Source organism: Convolutriloba macropyga, chromosome 2 (assembly GCF_964194025.1).
Source record: "Convolutriloba macropyga chromosome 2, txConMacr16.3, whole genome shotgun sequence".
Lineage (NCBI taxonomy): Eukaryota > Metazoa > Xenacoelomorpha > Acoela > Convolutidae > Convolutriloba > Convolutriloba macropyga.
Window position 1 is genome coordinate 51,826,083 of NC_134469.1, and position 25,902 is coordinate 51,851,984.

At 33.6% G+C, this 25,902-nt stretch overlaps 2 protein-coding genes across 2 annotated transcripts in view; one reads left to right on the plus strand and one right to left on the minus strand.

Annotated features, from left to right (window-relative positions):
* The window catches only part of LOC142358754 (proteasomal ubiquitin receptor ADRM1-like), a 275,805-nt gene that overhangs the window by 51,819 nt on the left and 198,084 nt on the right, over nt 1-25,902 (plus strand). The gene's annotated exons all lie outside the window — the stretch shown is intronic.
* On the minus strand, nt 668-2,117 carry LOC142358756 (uncharacterized). The gene is made up of 2 exons (XM_075410320.1): nt 1,222-2,117; nt 668-1,143 (listed from the first exon to the last, which is right to left on the minus strand). Exon 1 carries the CDS (start codon nt 2,087-2,089, stop codon nt 1,301-1,303), a length of 789 nt encoding a protein of 262 aa, XP_075266435.1. The 5' UTR covers nt 2,090-2,117; the 3' UTR covers nt 668-1,143; nt 1,222-1,300.

Below are 25,902 nucleotides of genomic sequence, written 5' to 3' on the forward strand. Positions count from 1 at the left end.
TTAGATCTAGCTACAGGCAGAAAAATTGGAGTCTTCATCACGTGGAAAAAATGCCACAACGATTTCTGAAAACAACAAGAATATAAATATAAATTATGACTTAATGACCGGGCTTCATTGGTCCATCCCGTTTCTTTTGATTCTGCTCTTCCGATATTGACCGTATTCACTACATTGCGTAATTCAATGAGTGAAACAAATTAAATACATTAGTTGACACAGTGAATGAGGTAAATCAGGCGTCAAATGTAAAAATCGTTACTTATGTAAAACTAAAAATGTGATCGAAAGAAAAGCAAATGAAATACATAGCAGGACAAGTCCTGATATTCAATTCAAAAAATTTTATTGACTGAACAAAAAAGCTAGAGACGACTAAGACTTGACTCTGAGAAGCATTTGGAGAAAAAACGATCAAAAACAGTAAAAACGGAAGTTAAATTGTCGCACGTGAAAAAATCACAATCGAGGTAGCAAACTTTTCAAACACCACTTCCCCATCAACATTAAGATTAGACTGAAAAATTTTCTTGCCGCTCACTTTACTTTATAGTCACCAATACAATTAAAATTCTTTGAATTGTAAAGATTCTTTGAATTATAAAAAAGGAAAGCGCCTAAATAATAGCCACAGAAAAAGAAAGTCATTAAAAAATATCAATAATCATGTTTAAAAACTCCGTTTCAACTGTTTTAGCTAACAGAGCTCAAAAATGAGCCTGTCATCTCTACAGATTATTATTTGGATACTAATTTCTCATTAAAACATTACTGAGCAACTCATTCTTAGATCCATTTGCTATGCACTGGAATCGCTGTTATGTTTTTACCAGCTAACTTTTGAAGATTTAGGGCTGTTCGGCTCCAATAGAAATAAACTCTTTGTAGTAGAAAGGTATGATGATAGAGCGGTTTTGGCAAATAGTACCGGGTGCAATGGCTCAACAGTCGAGGGTCAGTCGGCCCAAAACTGTGATGACAATTGTGTAGAACATTAGGGAGTGCCTAGGGGTATTTTGACCGCAGATGGGTTTCGGGTGAAATGAGCTCCCATTGAGGGGTGGGCACGCGGGCAACATTCCAATGTGGAACATGGGTTACTTTCTGTCATTAACATAGGGATGTGAAGCAAAGAGGGGTTTCCTGAAAATAGCCAGAAATAGTTAAAAAGCGTTATATGAAACTGATTTTTTAATTTAAAATGACGAAACAAAAGTTTACCAAATGCACATCCAAATGAATTTAGACCCAGTTCTCAAGCATATCGGGTCAACTAGGTAGGGACAAATGTAGGTCTCTTCTAGTCCTGTGTGTTTGACTGAGATTTTGACCTCTCAGGCTTCACATCCATTGAAGAAGCGGTTTCAGTACCATTAGCAGACTTCTCTGCAGTAGCATCAGGTGTTGCGCTTCGATTTGATTTTGGCGTGATACTTCGAGATTTACTCCGAGAGTTCCTCTCTTCTCTTTTTGGACTTACATCGACAAAATTATCTCCATGAGCTTCGCTTTGCTCACTGCCTGAACGGTCGCGTCTCCCACTTTCTGATCGCTCCCTTCTATCATTGCCACGACTGCTGTCTCGTTCCCTCCGGCGATGTTTCGACGATCTTTCACGACTTCTCGAATCGTCTCGATCACGTCGACCTCTTGAACTCCGACTTCGCCGTCTTCGTCGAGCACCTCTGTCGTCCGAGGAGCGTCGTCTTCTCCGACGTTCATGGGACCTAGATCGGCGACGTCTGTCACGTGATCTTGATCTAGACCGTCTTCTACTGCTTCCACTATCTCGTCCACCACTCGCTCGATCCAGCCGACCGGCTCGCCTTTTGTATCCTGGTCCTTCATCGTCCTTAGCCCATTCTACAACAATTTTTCTGGCGTGATACTCTCTTCCATTTTCGCGCCTGATCGCATCTTCAGCGTCGCGTCTGTCAAAATAATTAATAAATGCAAATCCCATTTCTACACCAATCCTAACATCACATCTCGACATCTCACCATATCGCCCAAATATTGCTCTGACATCACGATCTGTCGTGTTCTTGCCCAAGCGACCCACAAACAGTCGTCCGCCATCTCCCACCATTTTATACTAAAACACCGTAAACCATCAAACCAAATTGCTCTTCAATTACATCTCTAGAGTATTAAATTAATATGAAATATCTAAACAAATAGTTTACTCGAATTTTTACCATACCATTATGCCTAGGAGTTTGAACTCGTCATAATACCATCGAAACTTATCAACGCATTGCAAATTTTAACCGCAAACTCATCTTTCGTAAAACGAATTTAAAAAAAAAACAGTAGTAGTAGAATAGGATTTTAAGATCGTTCTTCTGGTTTTAGCACCCATTCAGTTGTCAAGGTTTGCAAGTTTCTGATTGCTGTTGTAGTTTCCACATTTGAATATAATACGCCAAGTACATTTGTTTTCAATGAATGGGGGCTATAGATTGAATGATCACCAAGCTGGTGGTATTGCGGGTGCCATAATTAGAACAACGACAGATGTAACGTGAACTGAGCTCAGTGCTGCTTACAGAAAACTGGCAAACTTCTTATAACTTTTCTCTGTAAGTCGGCCTGTCAGTTCTTCTGAATTCAGATCTACTAAACTTCTGATCCGAATTAAATTTGTGGCTTTACTTTTGACAACGAGTGTATTAAACTGCATTAAAAAAGCGGAAATCAGCCCTATCTACAAAAAAGGTGACCCGATGGATGCAACCACCTACCGCCCAAAATCAATCACAAGTGCATTTTCAACTTTTTAGCGGAACCTTTCAAATAACGAATCACGTACAAAAATTTGAACTTATAAATCTGCTTTCATTTGGTTTTCCAAAAGCTGTTTCCACAGCCCCTTGTAATATTTTTCATAGAATCAGTTCGTAAAAGTATTGACTCAAACAATATTGTCCATACTGCACTTTTGGATCCCTCAAAAGCATTTGATAACATATCTCATGATATCATAATAGCAAAACTAAAAATAATTGGCCTTGATAGCGATGCACAGAACCTTATAAAACATTCTTTCTAACAGATTTCACGTGTAAAATTAGATTTAATTGACTCCAACTTGATAAATGTGGTCAGAGGTGTACCCCAAAGAAATTAATTCGGACCTCTCTTTTTCAATTTATATGTAAACGATCTTTGTACAGCTATTGATACTGATGTAACAACGATACAGTTTGCTGATGATTGCCTAATTTTTGCTTCCAACAGGGATGAAAAGATAGCAAAAATGTCCCTGAAATTAAACATACATAATTTAGCAAGAGAATATCAATTAAATTTGAGTTCTTCGTAAAAAACAGAGTTCGTTTGCTTCAGCAAACAAAATTATCAGAGAAACAAAACGCAGGATACAAAATTAGTAGATAATAAAGTAATCGAAAAGTAAAAAAAGGTAAAAATTTAGGACTAATGATTGATAGCAGTCTCAGTTTTGTGAATCATGTTAAACAAAAATTAAAGAAGAAGGCTCAGGGCATAAAAACAACAGACTCAATAGGAACTCAACTCCGTACATCATGCTTAGAGGTTTGACTTCGTTCAATTGTTTTGTTAAATCTCAATTTTTTCCCTCTATTTTTTCATGCAGAGAAGAAGTAATTGTCAATTAAAACTTAAATTGAATAAAAAACGAGTTTTTTCGAAAATTGGGTTCGTCCTCGGGTTTAAAAATTAAATGAAATCTTTTACAATGTATATAAACTGGTCTTTGACTATAATTCTAAGAACTAATAAAAACTTCGAATTTTTGAAGCTATTTAAATTTAAAATCAAAATTAAAACATTTTACAGATTATTACACCAAAATCAATTTTATTCCGGAGTTTTTGAAAATCACGGGTATATTTATTTGATTCCTGAAAAGAAATTTCTACTTTAATTCCTATCTATCTGTTCTTATTTTCTATTTTTTACATGTTGGGATTTACAAATTTTAGAATTAACAAGTAGCAGAAAATTTTTTGAATTTCAAAAGTCAAATTATTTGCATTTGATCTATTACTTCAATGCCAATTCCCGCCCCCGGTACTCATCGCGGGTATTAATTTGCGGTTTCAGTTTTTTGATGTAGAGCTCTTTTATTGTCATTAGCTTTTTTACCCACCAACTTGTATCAAGAATCTCCCATTCAATATTATGCGCTGTACCACAAAATTCAATGAGGTGCTGTCCCACTGGAGAATCCATCTTTTGATGCTCCAAAATTTTTGTGGTAACATTTTGGCTGGTTTGGCCAACATAGGTGGAACTGCACCCACTACATGTAACTTTATAAACCACGTGGGATTTCACAATCTAATCAGAGGATGATGTCAGGGTGGGCAAGCAAGTTCTTAGCTTTCTTGTTAGGAAAATGATTTGAATAGCACACAATTTTTTCAGTCTACTTGCAAAATTTTGAGTAAAATTTCCTCTGTATTGTACAAACAACCTCGGTTTAGGTTCCGTATTGTTAAGACATTTAACTGGTTTGCGATGTCGTTCATTTTTTTGGGGGGTAGCTGTATTCTTTTTCGTCGTGACTATTTTATCCAACGTCCCGTTAAAAATACTGGAGGACCACTCAGTTGGATATTTATTTTTAGTACAGATCTCTTGATTTTTCGTGAGAGCTACATCAAAGCATTGCCGGTCACTGGTTGCATTAAAATTCCTATGCATAGACCCATGAATCACATTTTTCTTATGTTGTAACGGTTTGGTGTCTCAAGAGTGTATTGTAAGTTCTTGTGAAGATAATTTGCATACTCAAGGTAATCTAGAGGGTTCCCCTTGAAGGTGCACACAATGTCATCTACATACCTCTTGAATAATTTCAATTTCTATGTGTCCTCTTTTGTATTTTTTCCCGCGCAATAGGAACAAATACAATCATTGTCTTGCATCGTCTTATACTCTGTGTCAATGATATCTTGGCATTTTGCATGAAACCAGTTTTTGCATGATTCGCACTCGACCCCTTTTCATCGGAAAGTAACGCGTCGGTTACAGTTAATGCATATCGCCTTTGTGTCAGGAATTTTGTTCTCCCTTCCCTCATTTGGTTTCTGTAAGGATTTTTCAAAAGATTTCATCCCCAAAGTTACCAAAATTACAGCCAGCGAAGCACTCATTGCTAAACCATCCGATTGAGTGTACCACATTTTATTACACTTAAAGTGAACATTCGTTACGGCTAGTCGTAAAAGGCTCTTCCTCGCCGACCTCGGAATCTCAGGTATCTTGTCACTGGAGTACAGTTCTTTAAGCTCAACTTCAATTGCCTCCTCAACCGGTACATTTGTGTATAAGCTTTTAAAATCGAGAGATACAACTAGTTCATCGTCATCCAAATTGATGGCCTCTAGAGCGGCTCTGGCATCTTTCGAGTTAGTCTCAATATTTGCATCTGGTAACCTCTCGAAAAAGAGAGAGAGAAATTTAATGAGGTTCCCGTAACTGCTACTTGGTATTGACAGAACAAGCCGAAGCGGAGTATCATTTTATGTACTTTAGCAAGTCCATAAAGCCTGGCCGGCTGCTATCCAGTTGTCCTTATCCTTTGATAAATCTTTTCACCTATATTTCCTTGTTTCATTAATTGGTGCAAACTGCTATTTATCAGTTTTTCCATTTTTATTCAGTACATTGTTTTTCCGTTTTATCCGTTTTTATTCAGCTATTTTTTCAGCACATTGGAAAACCTATGAATGACTTCTTTAGGAAAGCAACTAAACTGGGGTCTTAAAAATGTGTTCTTTTGCTCAAATTGCAAATCATCAAGGCGCGTAACAAAAAAAATAGGTGACTGGGATCAGACAGAGAATTAATCAACATTCTTTTTTTCTCTGAAAATATATCAAAAAATGCATTCAAAACGACACTGATTTGAACAAGGGCAAAATACACTATCAACGAACGTGCTCAAAAAATAATATTCCATGATCACAGATAAGTTTCTTTTCTGGACAAGTTTTTTCCATTCTACGACAAAAAATGGAATTTACAGCAAATCAACTCGGAGATTTCAAAAACAAGCATCAATGTGTTCAGAAAATTGTTAATGAAGCACAACACATATCAAATGCCAGATATCGTGGATAATTCTGAATGTCTTTCGTGGCTTGAATTTTGACTAGTTTGTTCTTTAAAAACCTCACTATGTTTGGCAACAACTTTTTGTAAGGTAATTTTGTTGTGATTTATATTTTCAATGTACAGTTTAGCATTGATAGCGTCCGGCATTAACAATTGCAGTGCTAAATTAAAAAAATGTTGACAATAATGCTTGCAGTCGTCCTCTGCTTCTTCTATGAGAGAGAGAGAGAGAGAAAGAAGTAATTTAGAATAGCTGTTTCTAATGATACAATAACTAAAAATGATATATGTAGAAACACAAATAGTTTAGTTGTTTTTTATTAAAGTTTAACTGGTCGGAGGTTCTCCAAAGCGGAAGTAACGCCATGTGATAGCTTGTTCGATAGTAACTGCTGTTGAACTGGCTCACAATAATGCTTTCAATTGACTTTTGAAAACATTTAAACATACACCTGTATCTCGCACGTGCAATGGTAGCGAGCTCCACTTCAAAGAAACATGATTGAAAAGCCTTACGAATATCAAATTCGAGGTATCGTGGATAATTCTGAATGACATTCGCGGCTTGAGTTCCGACTAGTTTGATCTTTAATAACCTCACTGTTCTGCAAAAACTTTTTTAAGCGTAATTTGTTGTGATTTATATTTTTTATTTTACATTATAGCATTGATAGCGTCCCGCTTCAACAATTGCAGTGCTAAACAAAAAGGTGACGTCTTCTGCTTTTTCTATTAGAGAGAAAGAGAAACAGTAATTTTGTCTAGGAATAGCTTTTGCTAAAGGTACAATAACTAAATTTGATTTATGTAGAAACACAATAGTTTAGTTGTTTTTTATTCAAATTAAACTGGTCGGATGTCATCAGAAGTGGAAGTCACGCCATGTGATAGCTTGTTCGATAGTAACTGCTGTTGACCTGGCTCAAAATAATTGTTTTGCATTGGCTTTTGAATACATTTAAACACATATTTGAATGATTGAAGAATGATTTCGAAGAGGATGAAACAAACGAAAATTTCACTATAAAAATTATTTGGTCAGCGAATTTTTTAATCCTAAAATTGGCCGTAGGTATTTTAAGCTGTTTTTGGAAGGCACTTTAGATTTTCCTAATATATTGGAAGTGGTAAATTAAAATTTTCAAATCAATCAGCTGTCTGATACCAATTACTTTTTAGGTTTTCTTAATTCTTTTGACGAAGAGATACTAGAACAAAAAATACGCACTTCAAAGCCCAATTCAGCTGTCTCTCCGAAAAGCACCAAACCTGAACTGATTTTAGAAGGACATAAAGCAGAATACTATAAATGACTATTGACAAATTCCTGAAACAGCAAATTGTTAAAATCGATATCCTATTTTTTGTAACTATAAAACAATAAAAAATCATTCGCATAATGCAAAAGTTTACCAGTTTTACTAACTTGCTCTGAGGGAAAGCTTGCCTTAGCTCAATGCAATTTCACTCAACTCCCATAGCAAAAAAGTGTTGCATAGAATTTGTCAGAAAAGATATTATGATATTATGACCTTCTAGGCGGAAAATCAAAAATTTGCAAAATGCTATTTAATCCACAGTATTTGAATTGATATCGAGTCGAAAGTTTTTTTTGACAAATCGAAGAAAAGGGCATTAACCAATTTTTTATTATCAATTTATTGTTGGACTATAAAAATAGAATAGAATCTTGTACTGATATCATACGTGGGAATCCGAATTGAAGCAGAGATAATAATTTCTTACTGTCAAAATAACTTGTGATTTATTAGCGCAGGTTTTTTTGCTAATATTCTAGTATTGTAGAAAACGCAGTAATTAATGAGAAAGAACGATATCTTACAGGGCTGATGATGTCATCTTTTAAATTTGTTGCTTTACTTTTGTCAACCAGTGTAATAACCTACATTAAAAAGGCAAAAAGCAGCCCTAATTCCGAAAAAGATGACCCGACGGATGCAACCAACTACCGCCCAAGATCGATCACAAGTGAATTTACAAAAGTTTTTGTGCAAAACCTATCAACAAATAACGAATCACGTACAAAAATTTAAACTTATAAATCCACTTCACTTTGTTTTTCGAAAACGTGTTTCCAGAGCCAATGGTTTGTATGTTTTTTGGATCTTTTAAAAGCTTTTGATTCCAAATCACATGATATCCTAATAGCAAAACCAAAAATAATTGGCTTTGATAGCGATGCACAGAACCTTATAAAAAGCTTTATTATTAATAGATTTCACGTGTAAAATTAGATTAAATTTACTCCAGCTGGATAAAAGTGGTCAGAGGTGTACCCCAAAGAACTGTCTTGGGACCTCTCTTGTTCAATTTATATGTAAACGATCTTTGTACAGCTATTGATACTGATGTAACAATGATACATACAATTTTCTGATAATTGCCTAAGTTTGCTTCTAACAAGGATGAAAAGATAGCAAAAAAGTCCTTGGATTTAAACATACATTATTTAGCAAAATACTTCAGAAAATATCAATTAAGTTTGAATTCTTCAAAAAACCAGAGTTCGTTTGCTTCAGCAAACAAAAGGATCACAGAAACCAAACCCAGGACACAAAATTAGTACATAATAACATAATCAAAAAGAAAAATGAATGTAAAAATTTAGGACTAACAATTGATAGCAGCCTCAGTTTTGTGATTCAAGTTAAATAAAACCTTAAAAAGATGGCTCAGGGTATAAAATGACAGAAACAATTGGAACTCAACTCTCTACATCAAGCTTAGAGGTTTGACATCATTCAATTGTTTTGTTAAGACTCAATTATTCCGATCTATTTTTTCAGCAAATTGTAAAACGTATCATGACTTCTCTAGGAAAGCAACTGAAATGGGGTCTTAAAAAAGTGTTTTTCCGTTCAATTTGCAAATCATCACCGCATTTAACAATAAAAAAGGTGACTTGGATTGAACAGGGAATTGATCATTTTTCTATTTTTTTCTTAGAAAATATATCGAACGAGCAAAAAATGCATTCAATACGACTCTGATTTTACCAAGGGCAAAATAATCTCTCAACGAACGTACTCAGAAAATAATGTTCCATGAACAGAGATGAGTTTCTTTTTCTCGACAGCTCTTTTTTCCATGCTACGTCGAAAAATGAAATTTACTAGAAATCAACTCAGTGATTCCAAAAACAAGCCTTACGAATATCAAATTCGAGATATCGTGGATAATTCTGAATGACATTCGCGGCTTGAGTTCCGACTAGTTTGATCTTTAATAACCTCACTGTTCTGCAAAAACTTTTTTAAGCGTAATTTTGTTGTGATTTATATTTTTTATTTTACATTATAGCATTGATAGCGTCCCGCTTCAACAATTGCAGTGCTAAACAAAAAGGTGACGTCTTCTGCTTTTTCTATTAGAGAGAAAGAGAAACAGTAATTTTGTCTAGGAATAGCTTTTGCTAAAGGTACAATAACTAAATTTGATTTATGTAGAAACACAATAGTTTAGTTGTTTTTTATTCAAATTAAACTGGTCGGATGTCATCAGAAGTGGAAGTCACGCCATGTGATAGCTTGTTCGATAGTAACTGCTGTTGACCTGGCTCAAAATAATTGTTTTGCATTGGCTTTTGAATACATTTAAACACATATTTGAATGATTGAAGAATGATTTCGAAGAGGATGAAACAAACGAAAATTTCACTATAAAAATTATTTGGTCAGCGAATTTTTTAATCCTAAAATTGGCCGTAGGTATTTTAAGCTGTTTTTGGAAGGCACTTTAGATTTTCCTAATATATTGGAAGTGGTAAATTAAAATTTTCAAATCAATCAGCTGTCTTAAACCAATTACATTTTTAGGTTTTCTTAATTTCTTTGACTAAATGATACTTGAACAAAAAAATACGCACTTCAAAGCCCAATTTGTCTGTTTCTCCAAAACGCACCAAAACTGAACTGATTTGAGAGGGACATAAAGCAGAATACTATAAATGACTATTGACGAGTTCCTGAAAAAGCAAATCGTTAAAAGCGGTATCCTATTTTTTGTAACTACAAAACAAAAAAAAATCAATCCTATTCTGCAGATCTTACCAGTTTCACTAATTTGCTCTAAGGAAGAGCTTGCCTTAGCTCTTTGCAATTTCACTCAACTACAAAGCAAAAAATTGCTGCATTCTAGATATCGTGGATAATTCTGAATGACATTCGAGGCTTGAGTTCCGACTAGTTTGATCTTTATTAACCTCACTGTTCTGCAAAAACTTTTTTAAGCGTAATTTTGTTGTGATTTATTTTTTTTATTTTACATTATAGCATTGATAGCGTCCCGCTTCAACAATTGCAGTGCTAAACAAAAAAGTGCCATCTTCTGCTTTTTCTATTAGAGAGAAAGAGAAACAGTAATTTTGTATAGGAATAGCTTTTGCTAAAGGTACAATAACTAAAATTGATTTATGTAGAAACACAATAGTTTAGTTGTTTTTTATTCAAATTAAACTGGTCGGATGTCATCAGAAGTGGAAGTCACGCCATGTGATAGCTTGTTCGATAGTAACTGCTGTTGACCTGGCTCAAAATAATTGTTTTGCATTGGCTTTTGAATACATTTAAACACATATTTGAATGATTGAAGAATGATTTCGAAGAGGATGAAACAAACGAAAATTTCACTATAAAAATTATTTGGTCAGCGAATTTTTTAATCCTAAAATTGGCCGTAGGTATTTTAAGCTGTTTTTGGAAGGCACTTTAGATTTTCCTAATATATTGGAAGTGGTAAATTAAAATTTTCAAATCAATCAGCTGTCTTAAACCAATTACATTTTTAGGTTTTCTTAATTTCTTTGACTAAATGATACTTGAACAAAAAAATACGCACTTCAAAGCCCAATTTGTCTGTTTCTCCAAAACGCACCAAAACTGAACTGATTTGAGAGGGACATAAAGCAGAATACTATAAATGACTATTGACGAGTTCCTGAAAAAGCAAATCGTTAAAAGCGGTATCCTATTTTTTGTAACTACAAAACAAAAAAAAATCAATCCTATTCTGCAGATCTTACCAGTTTCACTAATTTGCTCTAAGGAAGAGCTTGCCTTAGCTCTTTGCAATTTCACTCAACTACAAAGCAAAAAATTGCTGCATTCTAGATATCGTGGATAATTCTGAATGACATTCGAGGCTTGAGTTCCGACTAGTTTGATCTTTATTAACCTCACTGTTCTGCAAAAACTTTTTTAAGCGTAATTTTGTTGTGATTTATTTTTTTTATTTTACATTATAGCATTGATAGCGTCCCGCTTCAACAATTGCAGTGCTAAACAAAAAAGTGCCATCTTCTGCTTTTTCTATTAGAGAGAAAGAGAAACAGTAATTTTGTATAGGAATAGCTTTTGCTAAAGGTACAATAACTAAAATTGATTTATGTAGAAACACAAATAGTTTAGTTGCTTTTTATTCAAATTAAACTGGTCGGATGTCATCAGAAGTGGAAGTCACGCCATGTGATAGCTCGTTCGATAGTAACTGCTGTTGACCTGGCTCAAAATAAATCTTTTGCATTGGCTTTTGAATACATTTAAACATATATTTGAATGATTGAAGAATGATTTCGAAGAGGATGAAACAAACGAAAATTTCACTATAAAAATTATTTGGTTAGCGAGTTTGTTAATCCTAAAATTGGCCGTAGGTATTTTAAGCTGTTTTTGGAAGGCATTTTAGATATTCCTAATTTATCGGAAGTGGTAAATTAAAATTTTCAAATCAATCAGCTGTCTTACACCAATTACATTTTTAGGTTTTCTTAATTTCTTTGACTAAATGATAATTGAACAAAAAATACGCTCTTCAAAGCCCAATTTGTCTGTTTCTCCGAAACGCACCAAAACTGAACTGATTTGAGAGGGACATAAAGCAGAATACTATGAATGACTATTGACGAGTTCCTAAAAAAGCAAATTGTTAAAATCGATAGACTATTTTTTGTAACTACAAAACAAAAAAAAATCAATCCTATTCTGCAAAAGCTTACCAGTTTCACTAATTTGCTCTGAGGAACAGCTTGCCTTAGCTCTTTGCAATTTCACTCAACTACAATAGCAAAAAATTGCTGCATGCGATTTTGTCAGAAAACATATTATGACCTGCTAGGCAGAAATTTAAAAATATGGAAACTTACAATTTAATCTAAAGGATTTGAAATGACAGCGACTCGAAAGTTTTTTTGACAAATCGAAGAAAAGGACAAGAACAAAATTATCATCATAAAATTATTGTTGGAATATAAAAAATAGAATAGATTCTTATGCTGATATCATAAGTGGGAATCCAAATTGAAGCGGCGATAATAATTTCTTGCTGTCAAAATAACTTGCGATTTATTAGCGCAAATTTTTATGATAAAAATTCTATTATTTTAGATAACGCAGTAAATATCGAGAAAGGACAATATCTTACAGGGTTGATGATTTCATCTTTTATCTAGATTGAGATTATGACAACAATTTCGAGCATCGTAGCAAAAAAACCTGTCATCAAGGCATTGATTTTAATGAGAGTCAGAAAAGAAACTTAAAAAATTCCCTCTACTATCAAAAACAGCCGACGCGGTAACTTTACAAGGAACACTAGTCTTGATAGGAGGTTGTTCTGTGGTTGAATCAAAGCAGAATTTTTCTGATAATAACAACTACACAAATGAAGTGTCGCCAACATCAAAACATGGTTTTTCTTCATTTTTCATACCACAAAGTTGTCCTGGGTTTGAAAAGACCAAATTGAAACACTCTGCTTTTTTGTCGTGACATTTATATCACCGAAACAAATTTTTACTGGAGTAAATTTTACAGATTGCTTTTTTGTTCCCCTAACCTTATTGGTGAAGCTTCAGCAACCTTAAGCAGTACTAATGGAGAGAAAACAGTTCCAGGAGAACGTCCTGTTTTTTTTTCAATACATTGTACAGTTTGTTGCGAACCTTGCTGTATAGTGAACAAAATTCTGGTAAAGCTGGTAAAGAATTCAAACTAAAATTCTCATACGCTGTTTGAAGTTCACACTGTAAACTTTTACATTCCTCGTGAAACCAGAATTCCTTTAACAGTTTTTGAGTACTTTTCTTTCCGAACACTTTCTTAAGGGGCGCATGTTTTTCCTCTGCACTAGAAGATGGACAAACATGTTCAATATACCATTGGCATTTGGACCAAGGCATATCTGCGTCAATGGTTTGCAAAACAAGATTTTATCATACTTTTTTCCTATCGAATCTATTTATTGTGACGCTCTTTTGTTTTCAACTTTTATTCCGGTAACCAACACAGACCCGAAGTGGTCGGTTTTGAAAAAAACTGTCAAACACAAAGATTAAAATCTGAACAATTTGAATTTTCGATGCCTTATATAAACGCCGAGGAAAATTTTGACAAGCTTTTGTGAAACCGTAGGGTAGAATGAATTACTAAGTCCAGATTTTGTTTTTTGCGAAAACTAAGGTAATCTATATAATAATCATCAAATAGAATGATCAGAATGGATTCCCATCAACAACTCATTTTGACAGGAACTGGAACTCATTTTGACATAATTTGAAGGGGTTGTATGTTATATTCCAAATCATTTTAGACCTGCAGGTGTTCGAAAAAGTGCACCGACCGTAAATTCATAATGACTTGTGTTTTCATTGGTCAAGTAGGTTCAAATACTTGCGTTCTTTTAAAGCAAATTTCACGGGCACGAAAAAGAGTACACCACTTCCTTTCTTATTGGAGCTGATTGCACTTATATCTTATCTGAAAAATTCATGACTTTGAGGAGCTACTTTCCTACAATACCTTTCCTTCCCATGTCATTAACGAAAGACTTCGAATGCATACGCTTTTTAGTTACATCTTGAAAAATAAAATTAGCAATGCGTCAATTTTAAAATCATTTCTCCCACACTTCGAAAAAAATTTTGTGTTCAATTTCAGGGCCCGGATTACACTCAATGTCACAACAGATGTTCATAATTATTCCATCAGAATAAAGAATTGTCAATGCGCAAACTGATGCGTCACATTATGCAATATTTCAAAAAGCTTTTTTCAAGTTCCTATATACATCAGCGAATAGCTCTTGATACCATTTTTGGAACTTTCACAAATTTTTGAACACAATATTTTCATTGTGCCGTATCAAGACAATAATTTTCTCCTTAACAGTAAGAAAATTACATTACTTAATTTTTCTCTCTTCCACAAATCACTAGTTATCTTGGCACGAATTTGGGGTCAGATCGTTATTAAGAAATATGTTAGTGTTCATTTAATTAATTGTTTTCAGCAGCTGATGTTTACTATCATGTCTGACAAACTTGGCAAATATTAGGCTTTGGGACCTTACCTCCCGTTGTTAAACGAAGACATGTGCTAACATCTTTTGGAGGCTTTCTCAGCTACTCTCGCCTCCTTTGCGAAGACATCCTCAACTGGCCCCTCTTTCCCACAAGAAAGATAAGAATTGCGAATCTATTGGCTTGTTAATAGGGCCTGTTACTTATATTTCACAGATATTTGCCTTGTAATTCGCAGTTTTTTTTGTTAGAACGTAGTACTCTAAGTCCAGCCTTATCGGTATATTTGTTAGATCTTTTTTACTTGATTTTCATCACTTGGTTTGCTGATATCGATGTACACTTTTATGTCGTCTTCGAAAAGTTACTATTTTGATTTCACAATATTTGGAAAAAAGATCTATACATGGGGAAAAAGATCACTCCGAGGACTGTAACTTGCGGATTCCTGTGCAAGACAGTTTCCATGTTGGAATATATACATCTTTGACGTTTACTCGTAATCCGCTATTTGTTTACAAATCTGATTTGAAACTTCCGTTCTAGTGATTAGCTTCTGAATCCCAACTCTATGATAATGTTCAACACCGCTGTTGCGCTACACTCTCAAACGATTTTAGAAAATCCAAGTGTATGACATCTAGTTCATTTCCAGGATCCAAAATGTGGTACAGTCATCCATTATTATCAAAAACTGCTGACCTATCTATTTTGAAGTCAAATTAGTTTTTGCTTAGATTTTTCTTGGCCATGAGGTCTTCCATATCTTCTTTCTTATAATTTTTTGCGCATAATTTTTTAATTTATTGACTTTAAACTTGCAGGGTGGTTGAGATTTGTTTTTGACACAAACTTAAATTACGTCCCTGTTTTCGATGTTCATTCATTTGGTTATTGATTCCAACATATATGTTTTAATTTTTAAAATAATATTGGTCATATTTTTTTTAAATTTTGTAGCTGTAATCGATTACCAGAAATTATACCTAAATCCATTATATTAATTTCTCTGGGGTTAGCTCCCATTCAGTTGTCCAGCTTTGATAGATTCTGATTGCTGTTGCAGTTCCCAAATTTGAAGATAATTCGTCAAGTACATTTGTTTTCCTCTGTGCGGCGATTACAAAAACAAAACTAAAGACCAAAATTAAGGCACTGTATTTTTACATATATATTTACCATAAACTGAATACACTTTAAGCATAGAATGTAGAATGTTTTCTTCCGCTGGAAAAGAGTTTTGTGAGTTTTTACTGATCAATTTTTGCTTATGTGTAGTTCTCCTCTGCTATTTTGTCGAGTCCTGCGTTCTTGAATACATTCAAGGTCTGACATTTTGACGCCATACTTTTGCTCATCGCCTCTTCAGCCCTATCTTTCGGTCTCAACCGTCACACAGACTATCTGTTTGAAATAGAAATAAGGAAGCTTTACTTAAAAATTGAAGGAATATTCCGGAAAAACCGCTCTGGAAAGGGTAAAAACAATATATTATAACAAAAAATGTCGACGTAAGCTAAGGTTCTTCGACTAGCATGGGCTGAAACACTTCCCCCAATCACAAAACCAAAACGTGTGAATGCAGTTTTCTGTAAAAAAAAATGTCTGCACAAACTACTGCTGCATGGAAGGCTGCCAAAAATGGATGGAAAACTTGTGTGTATGGAAACTTTGTGAAAGAATTTTTATATCAGAAGATCATAAAATTTACTGAGCGTCATTTTTAAAATTTTACTGCATCAAAAGTTTTACACATTCATCAACGGATTTAATCAACCAAGTTGTTTTAATGAATGACGTTTAGTTCAATACTCTTCTTCTTTAAACCAAGGAAAGCTAATGAGGAGGGATCTGCAGATATAAAAAAAACTACCGTACTTAGGATAACAAAATTTATTTGTACGTCGGTTCCAAAACCTATTATTTGATCATGCTTCAACAGTTCAAGCAAAAATTTTCATATTGAAACGAACAACTTAATGATCACGCTGAAGAGATTTTGGGTCGTTTCCATTATAGCCCCTTATGGTATTATTACAATTACTGGGGTATGTGGGATTTATAACAACTAGATGGGAACAACAACAACAGTTGTTACGCGAATTCAACTGACAGCTGCTTACAGAAAACCGGCAAACTTCTATTTAACTTTTCTCTGTAAGTCGGCCTGTCAGTTTTTCTGAATTGAAATTTACTAAACTTCTGCTCCGACTTAAATTTGTGGCTTTGCTTTTGTCAACGAGTGTATGCCCAAGAGAATAGTTTGCGTGTTACTGATGAAGGTTGGAATTTGTTCAGTTTTCCTATTATTGTTCGGTTTTCGCAGTATCATAGTAGCTTGATGTTAATTTTTAGATATAGTGCCGCTTAATGAGGTCACAAACGGTTAGAAAAACATTTCATACTCAGATTCCATTATTGTCCTAATTTGGTTTCCGAACATTAGTTTTAGCATTTTATCTTCCCACGTCTACAACCCCCAAAATATTTACCTCTTATCCTAATTTCATTGTCTTAAAACAGTTGGCGAAAAACTGTCTCTTTTCAATTTATTTTGTTTTAATATTTCGTAATTACTGCAAAATAAGTGTTGCTACGGCTCTTTCTTTGACGTCGCGTTGTTTTACTCATTTAAAAGCTATTTTTTAGAACAATTTTTAGCCTCGTGGACAGCATATTTCATATTCAGTTTTGGTTTTTAGACCTTAAGTTTTTCCTCTGGGTCAGTTTTTCAATAATTGCGTCGTTCGCGCGCCTTGACAATCTGTTTGTAATTAAAACAAATCAGTAAGTCAGTCAGTGTTCCTTCAAGTTTAATGCGTATACGTATACAAAAATTGAATGCAATATGCAAGATTTTGTTGTACCAGCGATTTCACAAATTGAGGGAAGAAAGTTTTGTTTAGATTACAAAAAAATTCTGATGACGGCTCAGACACTTTTGTAACTTTTGTACTTCTATGTTTGTCAAAACACCAGGTCATCGTATGTATATACTCCTTAGTCTCCTTTTAATTTTGAGTAAGTTTTTATTGCAAATCTGGTAGTTTGTTTTTGGGCTTATTGCGCATATTTCAGAGAGAGATTCGCTTTGTAATTCGCAGTTTTTTGTTAAAACGTAGTACACTGTTGTCCAACCATATCTATATTTTTGACAGATCTTTTTTTAGCTGATTTTCATCAATCAGTTTGCTGATTTCGATGTACACTTTTGTGTCGTATGCGAATAGTTACTAATTTGATTTCACAATATTTGGAAAATAAGACTTAGACATGGGGAAAAAGATCACTCCGAGGACTGAAAGAGATTCCCGTGCCAGACAGGTTCCAATTTGGACTATATATATCTTTGATGTTTAATCGTAATTCGCCATCGTTTATGAAACTGTTTTGAAACTTCCCCTTTAGTGATTACCCTCTGATTCCCAACTGTATGATAATGTTCAACAAACGCTGTTGGTTTATTGTGTCAAATGATTTCAGAAAACCCAAGTAAATCACATCGACTTATTTTCCAGCATCCAAGGTTTGGGTTTAGTCATTCATTACAATCAGAATTTGCTGACTTGCTTATATTGAAGTCAATTGGTGCTTGCGTAGGATGATCTTGGTCGTGAGAATTTCGACATCTCCTTTCTCATAATTTTCTGCGTAACTTTTCATCGTTTTGATGTTAAGCCTACCGAACGGTTGTTGTTGAGATATACTTTTGACACAAACCTTTGTCTCAATTTTCGATGTTCAATCATTTGGGTATTGATTGCCAACATTTGTTTTAAAAAAATTTACAATAATATTGGTCAAATAAAACCCAACTACTGGTAACATTGGAAGTTTATTGAATTGTACTTAGTGCTGTTTTGGATTTTGCGCCAGAAAATGGCAACAGAAAAACTGACAAACAGTGCATGATTTGTTTATTTGATAACAACGACACAATCTACTTCTGTCATTGTAAACGTCTTTTAAGCTAAACAGCCTTATTTTCTGAAATCTCTCTCTCTCTCATTCTCTTGCTCTCTAGTTTAAATAGTTAGTTTTCTCCAGCGAGTCCTTAGAACTGAGTTTTTGCAATGACCCGCTTGAAAGCGCATAAACTGCGTCTTCTACAAACCTCAAGAACTATTTTTTTCCTTCTTTTTATTTATTCTGAAGGGTCCACTTTGTAGGTTGTTTCTCAGTATTTTCTTTCTTCTTCAAGTCCAATTTATTTGCTATCTACAAAGTAGCACCGCACCCTACAAGATAATAGGTACAACATCGTCATTTTGGTACAGATTTCTTTTGGCAAGCCAAATTATTTCACTGAAAATAATTCTTTCGTTGCTTAAATTGCTTTTGACAATTTTCTAAAAACAAATTTTTGCAATTTGTGTCTGGAAAGTTTTTACAGCTAATAAAAATATTCCATGTGCAGTTACTGTTTAAAACCTTTTTAAATATTTTTACCAATTGAATAAGCTATAACAGGTGAAAAATGTGTAGGGAGGCATGTGACATCGCCAAATCTATTGAAAACGAGGTAGGTAGTTAACTCCATAGTAGAAACTATAAGAGAAACAAAGTAAGTGTAATATATAGTATACGAAGATGCTTATTTTTATGCCATACAATTTTTCAATTTTTCGGGAAAATGTTGTTATACTCTTTTGTCAGATTTATCTTATTATTGCAATTTATTTTGCATTAGAAACAAAGGATAAATCGGATTCAGGATAAACAAAAATAATTTGGGGGCAGGGTTAAAAATAGTGAAAGATGTTTTTATTAAAATTTTAGGGCACAGAAAAGTTGATTAATGTTGTCATGAGAAGAAATATAGCATTAGATGAGAAATTTTTATTAGTAAGAAAGATTAGGCGTGGCAATATAAGTTATATGACAACTAATCTGATGACCACTGTATGGCCGTGCTTTAATGAAGAACACCACATTTTTTCTGGAACTCGCAAATTTATCTGAATTTTCTCTGTAAGCCGGTCTGTCGGTTTCTCTGAATTGAGATCTTTTAAACTCCTGCTGATGAACATGCGTTGATTGATTTTTTTTAAAAAAGAAACCACCAACATAAATCCAATTATTATTGGCTTCAACAGCAGCAGACTTATCATGTATTTTTTAAATTAAGAAAATATACAAATAAGAAATCTTGGTTCATAAACAGTCATTGTTGTTATCAGGAGTTCAGCCCGAATCACTGATGAAATAACTCTCGCTTCCTTCTTGAAAAGGTTGTTTGATGTAACACTTTCTGTCCTTGCATTCAGATTTTTCCCACCACTTAATTAGAACCCGTATGATAAAGCATAATATTTTGATATCCCCGCTCATTGGGTGAGTCGTCGTAAACTTAGCATCATAGATTGTCCCCTCTCATGGGTGACACATTTCTCAGAGCCGACTCGCCTCTTAACTGGTGGGATAAAGATTCAAAGATTTGCTTGCGATTCATTGGTTTTTGTGTGTTTTGTTTTTAACAACGAATTTATACCCAAGACAATAGTTTGCTCGTTACTGATTATAGTTAGGGTTTGATCAGTTTTCCCAATATTTGCTATGTTCAATTCTGGTAATCGCATGTCAATGTTAGTAGTTTTGACCATCAACTTTTTTTCAACTGTACTAACAGAATGTTTTCAGAACTGCGTGATGTGCCACGGTCAACGCGAGGTGTTTCTCAATCTGAGAGTTTTTTGATATTTTGAAATTCCTGTCCCCATAAGTCAGCGCCTCCAATAATGTTTATTGTTGCTCAAAAAATGAGATTTGAATTAATATTTACAGAAAACAAAAGAACGGGCTAGCCTTTTTGAAATTCTTTGTTTTAGAAATTTTGTTTGAGAACCTCTTTGTCTTAGTAAAGAATCAATTATTGTATCTGCGATTATTTTTGTAAATGATTTTACAGATTTTTCCAATATTCTAACTTCAACTGGTGACCAAGAAAAATCACTCAAAAATTTTATACTAAGATCCTCCACAAACTTAGCTTGAACGAACGCCTGCTTTCTTATAAAAATGACCCCAATTTTTTTAAACAATTTTTGTAATATTTTGAATATGTTTTGCTGCCACAGTTCAATATTGTGGTTGTCTCTCTGTATAGACGGACTGAGAATGATGACTTTTTTATAATTGCCAGTTCAAAAATTATCAAAAAGTAAGGCCGTTAATTTGTTTTCTTCTCTTAATCATCATTATTCGACATTTATTTTTAAGTGTTAGAAGTTCATGCTTTCATTTGGATAAATAAGATCATATAAATCATTAAATGTTTTCAGAAATAATTGCTATAACTAAGCATCTATCTACAGAGTAAATTATGCAGTTTAGGCGGATTGTTATCTTAAAAAATGCAATATTTTGAGCGGTTCTGGATGAGTTAAATTGGATGTGTGCGGTTTTGGATCTGTGAAATCCATTCTATCTACTCTCGATATAATAATTTTTGGTGCAATTAACTGAATGAAGGTTATAAATCAATTTTAGGAAAACCAAATTCAGGAAACAGAAGGAGTGGAGTTATTTCTCCAAAATTGCTGCATTCGATTTTCTACATGTCACTTTTTTATGTTGTTTTCCGCAGCTTGCAGCGACATATTTGCCTCCATGTTCAAAAATTGCTTGAAACAAGCTTTTCAAAGTCTTTTCAAACAAATTTCGATATATTTCAAATTTTTTGAATGCTTATCTTGGCCGATATAGCAGTTACTTTTTGCACTGACTACGTTTATTAGAAACACTTTATGTCCAGAAATCCCCCTCCTTATGTTTTTTTAAGTTCCTTGTCTTGTAAATTCTGCTCTAGGGTTTGAATAATTTGTTCTGTTTCAATTTTAAATTGGAGAGAGTTTTCCATTCGGTGTTTTATCTATGGTTCATTACGTCAACAAATATTCAGAAAACAAGCATCTAAAGGTATAAGGACAGAAAAAAGAAATTTTCAGTCTTTGTATAAAATATCACGCTTTTAATTCCAAAAATACTCTTTAATGGTTGTTTCCGAGAAATTCCCTGCTTCTTTATGTCAGATTCAATAACTATCTACAAAAAGCAAAAGAGCACCAAACGAAATAATAGAAAAGACAACTATTATGGTACAGATTGCTTAACAAGCTTTTAAATTTTTAAAATAATCTATCTGCAATTATTGCTAAGAAGGATATTACAGATTTTTCTAACAATCGAAATGCAATTGATGACCAAGAAAAATCACTCGAAAATTTTACTAAGATCTTCTACAAATTCAGAATAAAATTTGGCTGCAACAGTTCCATAGTCTGGTTGCTTTTGTATTCAATGTCTAGTTACACTAAGAAAGATGAGGTATTGAAAATTATTGCCTACTCAACAAATTGAACACGTGGTGATCCCATTGTCCAAAAAATACTTGTTTCATTCACTGTTGCGAACTCATATATCGGACTTATATCTTGATACTCTAGTCGTCACTTGCTACCCTAGATGTCAAATGCTCAAGAGGTCAAGATGTGACTTAATTCCTTACAATAATGGTACGTAATGCGCCAAAACTTTAAGAACGATGTCTTCTTCAACCGGTTTTCAAATTTATGATGATATTCAACTTTATTGTTTTATGATATTCAACATTATTGTGGCAATATGTCAGCGCTTTTGAGCACTATAGATAAAATTCCTTAGATAAAAGTGATTGTTGTTCACAAAGTGAGATTTCATATTTCTATTGAAAGAAGACAGTGGACCGGACTACATTTTTGTAATTTAATTGTCTTAAAAATTTGGTAAAGCACTCTCTTTCGATTCAACTTAAAAATTTCTTGCAGAATTTTTTAATAACTGTAAAACAATGGTCTGCACTACTCCTGCTCCTGCACGACGTGTTTCATTCATTTAAAAGCTATCATTTTCGTTCACTTTCTTTTGAGTCTTGGTCATCATATTTCGATGGTCATTCATTTGGGTACTGGTTTTCTACATATATATTTTAATTTTAAGAACAAGATTGCTAAAAGACAGCCTAACTACTGGTAACATTGGAAGTGTTATGAATTGTACATCAAAAACTTGTGGCATTCCTGAAACCGTAATCGTTTTTTTGTGAACCCAATTCCATGCTCAACTCTCTCTCTCTCTCTCTCTCTCTCTCTCTCTCTCTCTCTCTCTCTCTGCCTCGCTCTCTCTCTCTCTCTCTCTCTCTCTCTCTCTCTCTCTTTCTGACTAGATTAAATTATTAAATTGTGAGTTCTATTCAGAAATTTTTCAGAATTTGCTTCTTTCCATGACTCGCTTCAAATTGCACACAATACATCTTCCAAAAATCTCACGAAGAGTTTTAAATCACGTGTCATCTTGGTAAATTCAGTCGATTTATTTCAGGAGCAAGTACATAATAACATAATATATCCTATTTATTAGTGTTTTTGGTATAATAGTTTAGAGATATAAACAATGGAGGTTATTTCTCCCGATTTTATTTTTTTTCTTTCTCAAAAGCTCGCTTATGTTTATGATGGTTTCTACAATTCACACAGAAAAATTTTAGTCTCCATGTACAAAACATATTTTTAAGATTACACAAGTTTTGATATACTTCAGATTTTTTGGATGCTTGACTTGGTCAAGATAGCATCTTTTCTTTATTTTCACTGCCTGAGTTTATTAGAAACACATTTCTTGTCAAGTATTCTCCCTCCTTTTTTTGTTTTTGCAAATTTCTCATCCTGTATCGTTTAGCTCTTGAGATTTCATAAATTGTTGTGTTTCAAATTTGATTTGAACAAAATCTGCCATTCGATGTTTTTTCTAAGTTTGGTTATGTCTACAAGCACTTAGAGAACAAGCGTTTTACGGTATAACAAAATGAAAAATAAACTTTCTCAGTCTTTTTCTATGAGAAGTTTTTTAAGTAATTATCATCTTCTTTATATCCAATTCAAATATTATCTTCAAAATGCAAATAGCGCTATGCGAGATACTAGGAACAACAATGTAGTTATGGTAAAGATTGCTCTTGGCCAGCTAAATTATACCGTAGCAAAAGATTTTTTTCTCTGTTTAAGATGTTTTTACAGTTTTTAGAACATTGCATCTGCAAATAATGTTTAGGATGCTTTTACAGCTTCTTAAAATATTCTGTCTGCGATTATTGTTTGACAAGCTATTACAGCTTTTTCAAGTAGTCTGTCTGCAATTACTATTTAAAAAGCTAATACAGATTTTTCTAATAGTCTAATTAGAATTGATGCCCAAAAAACGTTCAGAAGATTTATAACAAGATCCTCCACAAATTCTGCTTGTTCCGGCGCCTGACTTTTCATAAAGATGACCTCATTTCCTTTGAATTTTACAGTTTTACATTTATGTAGACGGGTTTCAAATAAGTTTCGGCTGCAACAGTTCTGTAGTCTGTTTGCCTCTATTTTTATTGTTTAGTGGGACTGAAAATGATAATTTTTTGAAAACTTTTGCCTGCTCAAAAAAATAATCACGCTGTGATCCCATTGTCCTCCACAAATTTTTTCGCCTAATGATACATGTTTTGTTATCTGTTGCCAACACACACACACACACACACACACACATGTATACATATATATATATATATATATATATATATATATATATATATCGGAGTTTTAACTTGATATTCTAGTAATAACTTGATCCCTTAGACATCAAATACTCAAAAAGTCAAGGTGTGACTCAATTCCGTACATTGTGCTGCTCTTTAGATCACACATAAAAACACTATTTAAAAAGTGTTATGGCCAATAATTTTTTTTTCCTTAATCGTCATTATTCAACCTTTATTGTTAATGGATATATTAAGCTTTGAAGATCATGCTTTCATGTAGATAAATAAGTATATTTAAGATATTAATTGTCTCAGACATAATTCTTTAACTTTGTATGTATTTAGAAAAATAAAGGTGCTGCTTAGGCGGCTTGGAATCTGAAAATAAATGCAGTGTTTTGAGTGGCTTTGGATGTGTGAAATCATTTTTTTACTGTAGATATATTGAAACGTGGTGTAATTAGGAAATTGAAATAATTTTTTGGTTTGACTCAGATTTTGATCACTTTCTATAGTTGTCATTTATTCCTAGAGTTTCAACTGCTCTCACAAATCAGGGAGAGTTTTCAATTTTAAATAGAACATTGTACTCGATTTAACCTCTGGATGATTCACCGGTGTTCCCTGCGAGTCTCTTCATTTCTGCGAGTCTCTTCATCCATTGCTCTGCATATCCCAACATCGGGCTCCATCGATTCTTCGTAAATGTTTAATGGTCTTTCAAGTGGGCCCATATCTGGTTTGTACGTTTCATGTTGTTCTTTGAGTGGATACTGAAACGAATGTTGATATCTGTTGTACTGTGTAATTGCTTCATCAACTATTTTACCTATTTTATATCTGTTTCCACCACTTATACAGTTTTGATATCAAGAAACTCCTCTAATTTTAGCTACTTCCTTACTTCTACAAATTCCTAGATTTACCATAAATTGTCTTGTCATCGCGTGATTTTGCACTGGATAAAAAAAGGACTGAATGTCCTAGATGGAGACGAAAACCAAATGTGTTCTTGAACTTAAACAATAAAGCAATTTAAACTTAAACAATTTAACAGCTTTTGATTTAAACACTAAGAAAGACTTTTACCGATTTTTTAAGTTATAACATGGGGAAAAATTTAATCAAAGAACACGTGACACGCCAAACCTATGAATGATGAGGTAGAAAATGTTCGAGTAACCACTATAAGAGAAACAATGTAAGGGTATTGTTAAAGTATACAAAGATGTTTGTTTTGGAGCCGTACAGTTTTTCAATTTTGTGAGAAAAATTTAGAACACTCCTTAGTTGGCATATTCTATTATTGCAACTTATTTTGCATTAGTAACAAAATTTAAATCGAATTCAGGATGACTGAAAACAATTTGAGAGGGAGGATTAGATTAGTGAAAGATGAAAGAGAAGTTAGTATACACCAATTTGATTATAGTTGTCAGGACAAGAAATCTTTGAATTCTGATTAGTTAGTAGAATAAAAAAATTGCTCAGGATAGAACTATATACCAAGGAGTGTGAACTTAGACATTATTTTTACAATCAACACAGCAAAAATTGATATATCTCTTGCAAAGAAGTTCGTAAGTTGGTCATCTTCTTTGTTCTCGTTATTCATATAATTTTTAGTTGTAAAATTACCATGGACTGACATTCTCCATTTTGTAATGCAAAATCATCATGATTCTTTGTATGAACGTTAAGTTTAAATTACATTGGGCTTGCATGCAGATCATCGTATTCAAAATATTTGGAACTCAAAATCTTGCATCTTTTCTTTTAATTTGGCATTTTGAAACCTGCTGAGGAAAAGGAATTGATTAGACTGACAGCCAGCCAATTAGTTATTTTTTTGCTGAAAGTTGAATTTTCACAAGTGGTGAAAATATGTAAGAAATGTTCTGAGAAGCTGCTGAAATTTTGCAAG